At 36.5% G+C, this 8696-nt stretch overlaps 1 protein-coding gene across 1 annotated transcript in view; it reads left to right on the forward strand.

Annotated features, from left to right (window-relative positions):
• Positions 1-521, forward strand: part of GABRA6 (gamma-aminobutyric acid (GABA) A receptor, alpha 6) — a 15650-nt gene extending 15129 nt beyond the window's left edge. The window contains exon 6 of the mRNA XM_012644789.1: positions 207-521. Within this exon, the coding sequence (XP_012500243.1) occupies positions 207-482 (276 nt within the window). The 3' untranslated portion in view covers positions 483-521. The remainder of the gene's footprint in view (positions 1-206) is intronic.
• Positions 522-8696: the final 8175 nt, after the last annotated feature.

Raw genomic sequence — 8696 nt, forward strand, 5'->3', positions numbered from 1 at the left:
CCACGGCACTCACTCTAGTCCGGGCAAAAGAGTGAGACACTGTCTCAAAAAAAAAAAAAAAAAAAAAGAATTTTTGGATGTTTTACCTTAAATATTAATAGTAAGTAAATAGTCAATAAATGTTTGTCAATGGTGAAAAAAATGAATGACTAAATAAGTGATCTCTATTCTCTTACCTAGGCTGAGCATTTGCCTTTTTTCCACAGCATCCTGATTCCAGATATCATCTGAAGAAAAGAATCACTTCTCTGACCTTGCCAATAGTTCCATCCCCTGAGGCCAATAAAGTCCTCACTAGAGCGCCCGTCTTGCAACCAACGCCTGCCACGCCACCACCACTCTCGCCAGCCTTTGGAGGCACCAGTAAAATAGATCAGTATTCTCGAATTCTCTTCCCAGTTGCATTTGCAGGATTCAACCTTGTATACTGGGTAGTTTATCTTTCCAAAGACACAATGGAAGTGAGTAGCAGTGTTGACTAGCTTGCAGCCAGGACAACCTGTAATCTATAGGTTCTTATTTTCTGTATTTTTTTTTTAAATAGCATTGAGACTTGTGTAGATACTTCTCAGAATGTGAAATCAAAATTGGAAATTTGTAACACATAGCTTTGAGTAAGCATGTATGGGCCAAAAAGCAATAATGTTACCCCTCGAAACTGAGAGTTGAAGGTTGCTGAAAAATATGACTTTTCTATAATTAGAGAAAGTTTTTATGAGGATAAGATGGGTTCAAGATGAATTTGTCAACAACCTTTGTCCTTCATTGTTCAATATTTCTAATTGTCACTGTGAATAACATTTATCACAAGGCAGATCAAATAAGAAATGCTGACACTTCCAAAGGTTGCCTTAACATATGTTTATTTTGGCTTAGTTTCCAATAGAGCAAAATATAAACACAGTCTAAATATTTATCAGTATGTTAATACAGCATGTTGGAGGCCTTTATGCTAGTAAAGTGACTTTCGGTGGCGCTGTAAAGACGACATTGAGCTTAGCCATTTGTTTTTAACCTCGCTGTGCTTTTTTACCTCAGTAAAATGTGCTGTTTGTATACATATAAATTATATATATCTCATAAATTATATATGCGTATGTACATAGGTTGGGTTGGACTAAAATATAATGTTGTTTCATCACTTTAAATTACCCTTTAAAGATAATATGTTTACCGTAATTCCGTGAAGTTGTAGAAAAAATTAGTGATCATACGGAAGCCTTGTATACCATGACTATGGTTATCTCTCGTGTTTTCCACTGTTCTAAGTATAATGCTAAATAAAACAGCTCTAAACATGGTTCTCTGGATCTATTTCATGAAGCTGAGGGGAAGAGTTTGTTTAGGTATGGCGAAGTGACGCGGTCACCTCTCTCTCAATGTTAGTGCCTCTGGTGATTCTGCGAGGTGGACGGAATGGACCGACCAGGCTCAGTCACCCAGCTCTGAACAAAGATTTGATTTTATAACATATTCAAATAGTCAATTGTTCCTCTCTTTCCTGCTCACTCAACAATGAAAACTGAATGAGATGATCGTCTCCCTTTCCACTATTCCAATTTTTCCTGATGCTTACTCTCACGTTGTCTCTCTCACACAAGATTGTTACAAGGAAACAGGAACTAGGAAGAGGACAAAGCACACAGTGTGGTTTAGACAAACCTCTCATGAGATGCCCCTGGGCCTTAAACATCATGGAGATCACTTTGAGCCCTGAACCCAGAAAACAATATTTTGGTCCTACTACTCTTGCCTTTATCCAGAAAAATACAAAAACTGCTACAGCTAAACAATTTTTGAGTTTAATTGAAATAGCAGTTTACTAAGGGTGGAGAGACTGAGGTCTCTATCCAACTTCCCTGTTGTTTAGCTCCTTAACCAAATATAGTGTTTGGAAGTCTCAACTCTATCTTCATCTATAGAATGAGAGAGCTGAATTAGACACCCTCTAAAGACTCTTCCATTTTGAACAACTTACGTTTGTTTCATAACTGTTCCTTTCTATCTAAATGGAATCAGTGTAATTACACAGGTATACCCTAAATAATTATTAATAACTATCAGGTAGTTGTCAATCATCTTACAGACTATGTCACATTTGATCTTCCCCACAAACCTGTAAAGTATATGCTGCTATTATCTCTGTTTAAAGATGAGAAAACCAAGGCTCAAAGAAGATGACTAATTTTGTTAAAAATCAAGTAGCACTCAAGTGCTATAGCTGAGAATCATACCCAGCAGTCTGAATCCATAGCTTGTTCACTGAACCATAAGCATACATGTCCTCATCCTAATGCAATGTGACTCTATGCTTTCATCCCCTCTGGTATTCTCTCACCTTGTATTTCATTTTTTGTAATAGTTTTCCTTGGGTTCTTACATTTTCCATGCCCCTCCTCAGTATGCATTCTACATCTCATTGCATAGAATAACACTCTCCGTATTTATGCTTAGAGCTGAAACAGATAAATTAAACCAAGGAAAGAATTGTAGGCATTAGATTCTTCACTAATAAGGGGATTTTGAAGAAAAAGTTCATAACATTACAAAACATTTGAATTTCTCAGTATTCTAGAGAATGCCATTTCTCAATGTATGTCATGGCATAGTGATAGAGGTTATCTGAAAATAAAACAGTTTTCCTAGCCAAATAATTTGGGGAATGATATTGAGTCAAAGTGAAACAGGTTTCTTTTTTGCTGGACTTCTCAGTCTTTATTTGCTCATGTGCACAATAAGCGTCTGATAGTTTGTTACAGTATTGTAACCTTTCCCAAGTCCGTAAAACTATCAGTATCATTTTGCCTGGAGGAAACTTGGGAGTAGGTGGCATTCCCTAGGAAACAATTTGGAAAATATCACTTTAGATACTATCTATACTAACCCCTCTCTTACTTGCCCCCCAAATCAAACAGATAGGGAATTGAGTCTGAAGGGGAACATGACTTACTCCAGTCCCCACAACTATTAGAAACCAAATGATGACCCTGTAAAATAGAAACCAGACTAGATATTTCAATATGAGAATTTAATATAGAAGGAACCGTCACATAAGCAACAAAGAGATGGTAATTGTTGGAAACAGACGCCCAAGAAAAGAGAATTAGGTTAACAAGCTGGAAGCTTGGGCAAGAGATCTTATAGAGAAGGACTCAGTCACTCTGTCATCCGAGGAGGGGGCACCACGTGAATGTGATAGTAACTCGGTATCTCAGAGAAGGAACCGCCAGAGATGGGAATCAGACCTCTAAGGACAGGGTGGCCCCTGGCTGATACTGGTAGCTCAGATGCTCAGATGATCGAGGGAGGGCCTCCTGGGAGCTGAGTCTCAGACCTCTGTGGTTTGCCCACCGCTGTTAGACTCTCAGAAGCCAGAAGGAGAACACTTACACGCCTGGGATCCATTCCTGAGGCGGTGCTGTGGCTTGGCTGAAACTGATGACTCTGGGTGGACACAATGAGACTGGTTCTAGGATCACAAAAAACTGGAGACTGGAGACAACTACTGTCTCAAGGTGAAAGGTAACACTGAAAGGCAAAGCAAGTCAACAAAAGAGACAACATTCCTTGTCCTTTCCTCCGGTCTTCCTGTCTCTCTCCAGTGTCATCAGTGGAACCTAACAGAAATCCTTGGCGCAGAGAAGAAATGAAAATTGCCGTGTTCGAATCCAAGCATCACAAAATAGAATGTAGAAGATTAGATACCACGCTGACAGATAATTGCGTACAAACTAGCATTAACAGTCCTTTGGTTATTCAGTGCCAAATACACACTTCTGTACATATTTACAGTTTCATAATAATATGATGCAACTATCCTCCATACAAACAAAAACGTTCTCGTTTGTCCAAAATGGAGATACATAAAATCCTACCAATTATTGTATCCATCTCTAAGCAACCATCACAGTACCTATTTCTGAGCAATGATATTTACTCTTTTATGATCACAGTTCCACCTGAATATCCTGTTTTTATAATTAATAAAAGACTTCATTATAAAGGTATCCATGATGACAAAAAACACTTTATTTAAAATAGTAAGGGCTGCCCAGCAGAGTGGTGCAGCAGAAGTGTGCTGGCCCCATAAAATAGTAAGGGGATGGGAGAAGGAAGATAAAAAATAAGCCTATTTAATATATATATACCAGTATATCTAAATGTCTATATGGTATTTATGCATATGTGTACCTGTGTCTATATCTATGAAAACGATAACCAGCAAAAAATAATATGCATAGTTGCTACAGTCCTCATTTCTGTAATTAATTACATGACTGTAGTTGATAATTTATAAATTCCTTCTTCTAATACCCTTTTCTATCAGACAGCATCTTAGCTGGTTGCATTGGAGCTCTTTACCTGCCAGAGATTCTGAAGGGCCTCAATCCAAGAGTAGGATAGTCTTGTTACACCCAGGAAGATGGATTCCTTTCACTAGCAAGAAAATCTTAGAAAGCTTTGGGGTGAGCATTATCCGATTCCACTCGGATGTCACTGTACAAGTTTCAGCTTCACTTTCCTTCCCAATTAATGTCCTAATTTCCTCCTAAGTGATGTGGCAAGTATAATATTTCTAAAATATCACAATTCTGACAATAGGCGCAAATAAAATATGCATCTTGTTTTTAAGAGAAGACAGCCCTGCAGCTACAAAAGTAAGAAATTGTTGTGACTGTCATGAAAGCTATTTTGTTCTCTATTATTTGAACTGAAAATTAAAAGTGCTGAACTGACACTTTTCTGTCTGTAGATTCTCCAGTTAAAAGAGGTCATCCCACCCACAGTTCTTGTAGTCATCATACCTGCTATAATAATTAAGTGTAGAAGACACTTGTTTCTCAGGGAACTTTATTACAATCAACTGGAAGGAATAATTGTAATTAACTCTGATGTGACTTCATGTCATGAATTACTAGTATCTCGCTTCCCATTGACAAGGAGATCAGGATTTCATTAAAAGCTACAGACACAACCAAATATATCCTAGAATCTCCTGGTATCAAGTGCAGTCCAGACAGAAAAACAACTACCAGTCTTAAGGCTAGGAGAGGAAGGAGAAGGGCTGGGGTTATCTTCTTGTGGGAAGATCCTTAAGGAACCGGGATCTAGAACTTTAAGAATGAGGCCATATCTGGGGCATGATGAGGCTAATCCTGGAAATACAGTAAGAACCTAGAATCTGAACCAATTACTGTTGCCAGGCTGAAGGACCATTGCCCAGACAGTCCTTATACGGAAACAGCAAAAAGACGATTGAAGAAGTCGCTTTTTCCCTTTTCCTCCTGTCTTTTTATCTCCTTATAGGGCCTCCTTTTCTCAGAACTGAGTAGGAAGCATCCTAAAAGGAGAAATGAAAACTATGCAGTTCAGCACCAGTATTACAAAGTGAAGTACAGACGGGTGAATTTGCAACTAAGAAACTATAGCTTAAACACAAGTACACACTGAGACCTAAACTATTCTGGTATCCAGTTTCATCTTTTTAAAATGCTTTTGTAATGGTTGAATTTCAGGAGCTACAAGGAGCCATCATGAGAGTCATACAGGAGAAGAGAGATTTTTGTGTGTCTTAAAGTACTACTGGTAAAAACCCATTTCCATATGTTACATCAAGTGAGTTTATATATGAAAATTGCTTAGAACAGTGTCTGACATATATAATAAGTGATTGTTTGTGGTAGAATTATCATCATCACTGTATCATCTTATATCCTATCATTAAGCATTGATAGACAATTGATAAAATTGTTAAAAGTTAAAAGCATTCCATGTCAGATCTGTGCAATGTGCAATCATGAATGAATTTGCTTATGACAAATATTAGATGTTACAAAAACAGTATGTGTTATCTCACCAAAAAAAAAAAACAAACAAGCAAAAACACAAATCACTGTTGAAAAGTTCGAGTAGTGTACAGTGCTAGTAACCAAAATGGTACATTTTCAAAGAGCTTCTCACAAAGTTTCACTATTTGTTTATGCTTTATTGTTTAATAATGTCCTTAACCCATGATTTTGGCAGTCTAATACTTTCTGTCCCAGAAAAATCGATGACAAGTATTTTTAAATCCTGCAGAACCTGAGCTTCATTCATCTTCCTGACTGCGTGCGTTAGCGTGTGAGCAAATACTGGTGTGGGAGGGGGAACTGGAGGGAGTTCTACAATTACATAATGCCTGTTGAATGGGATTCTTCCAGACTAGACCATTGTGTACAGAGTCAAAAAGATAATATGCATATAGACTATTCCTGCATTTCTAAAATTAGTTTACTTGCTTCTTAATTATCACAAAATAAATTGACAGACTATCTTCTTTGTATAACTTCTACATTTTAGTTCTAATTAAGCACAATAAAATCCCCTAATTTTGCTACTACTCTTCGATTGTTTTTTGTTGCTTTTAGTGGTGGTTTATTAACTTGTTTTCAATGTCTAATTTTAACATCTATCCAAATGTTGATGTAGCAATGTCTCACTTTAATCTGTAGTTCACTTTTCTAGGAATCATAATTTTTCAGAAAACAAATAATATGACACTTAGCCCAGGATTCCCCCAACTCTCACCATCATCTCCAACTGAAGAATATAGTCAAAATAAATAAACCAAAATAAAGGCATTGAAAGGCAAGCATTTCACTCATGGTAGTCACTATATCTTCATTCAAAGACTGCTCACTTATATTTTAAATCTAGTTCAGATTAGTTGATTTGTTTCTTAGCCTAAAGTATATAAGGAGGAGTAAAATATGGAGAAATATGGGGGCTTTAGAGTCAGATAGAACAGAAGTAGAAATGGTTGCATATAGAAAACAGTGAGACAAAAGAATGTAAACATCAGGTTCAAAATTATGGGTTCACTGTGCATTGCAAACATACAGCCCTCCATTATATAAGTAAAGTGGTGCCATCTTAGTGGCCTAAAGCCATCAGTGCATTGTAATAAATCCTTGGTCTAGGACAGGTGACCCATGGGGAATGACTTACATCTCTGGACCTCCATCTCTACGTTTTTATACCTCAGGGATTTAATTTCATGATTTACAAAATATTTTAAGAATCTAATTTTCTGTTATTTCATAATATTTTTATAATAAGTTTTCAATGACATTCATTTAAAATGTCAGAAGAGTTTGTGACACCTTTTCAAACATTTCTACCAAAAGTTGTTAAAGTAGATAACAGTGGTTTGGTCTAAATATTAATAAATACTCTTGATTTAGCACATGTCTGAAATTTTTATGTGTTTATATATTAATACGTTATTTGATTTAATCTTTACAACACTTCTATGAGGTAGATTCTGTTTATGCACACTGTACAAATGAGAAAACTGAGGCTCAGACAGGTTATGTTACTCGCACAATATATTGTGGTGAGATAAAATCCGGAACCCATTTTTTCCTTCTTTAAAACTATATGCTATCTCCTCAAGCAACACAAATGAGCTTCTGCTTTATACCTGGGTCCCAGGCAACCAAAACTTTCTTCGTTTTCAAATTGGATACATACTTGGTTAGGAACATTGCCCCTGACCCTGGCTATGTCCAACTGTAGATTCTACTGGTGCACTAGGTGGTCCAAGTTTCTGCAAGAATATTCAAGTGATTAAATGTGATTCCCTCTTTATGCTACCACATGATTTCAATATGCACTTGTTACTAAGAGCTTGCTGATACATGGGGAGTTCTCTCTCTCTTTCTCTAAAATGACTACTTATTTATTCATTTATTTTTAAAAATCTGTCATTTATATGTATTTGGAGCAATGAAGTATGCACAAGTATGCCCCCATGACATCTTGACCAGAAGTTATTATCCCCTTTCTCCAAGCAGTTATTTGAGAGTGAAAATAACACCGAGAAGCAATGTCTCATAGCAGAGAGCATGGACTATGAAGGTGGTCTTGTATAGCTAAATACATTTTAAATATGCTATCTTAGGCAGCAAGTAACTTAAACTCTAATGAGATGATTTTATCACCTATAAGCTGAAATAATAATAGTTCTTAGCTTATAGAGCTGTTGAGAGAATTAAATGAATAAATACATATAAGTATGTAAAATAGCCACTGACATGGAATAAGTTTTGAAAAAAGTTATTTGCTGCCTCAGAAGCATCATTTATTAGCCCAGTGATAATTATAGACAACTTAAGGCTATGCATTTATTTATACATTTCTCTTTACTTGCCTGGTGCCTATTATAGTAGCTGTTATGTTATAGATGTTCCACAAATTTTTATTCAATAAATATCGCTTACTCCTTCAAGGCTTTATTATTATTATTATTTTATCTTTTGTGGATCTTTATCTTTTGTTTGCCTTCCTGAAAGGGTCATTACAACTTATGTAATATACTAAGCAGTTTGCTTTTATCAAATCTCTTGAGGAGGATACTATTAAGATATTTCCCCCATACTTTAAAAAAACAAAGAGAGGTTATGTAACTTGATCACAGTCCACAAAGAAGGGCAGAGCCAGAATTTGAATCTAGGTCCATCTTGTGTCGGAACTAAAATGCTTTGCTGCTTCTCTCTGCTAGCCTATATATTACAAGTTAGTTTGTGAGAAAAGGCGTAGAATACTGAGAAGCATTGCACCAATATAAGGTATTTGTGTCTGTTAGTGAGTTTGTAGCACTGGCCTCTTAACAACCAATTCTTTTCATTGACTCATGCACCCTCTTTCCCTGTTTA

This window comes from Propithecus coquereli, unplaced genomic scaffold (assembly GCF_000956105.1).
Source record: "Propithecus coquereli isolate 6110/MARCELLA unplaced genomic scaffold, Pcoq_1.0 Scaffold220, whole genome shotgun sequence".
Taxonomy (NCBI): domain Eukaryota; kingdom Metazoa; phylum Chordata; class Mammalia; order Primates; family Indriidae; genus Propithecus; species Propithecus coquereli.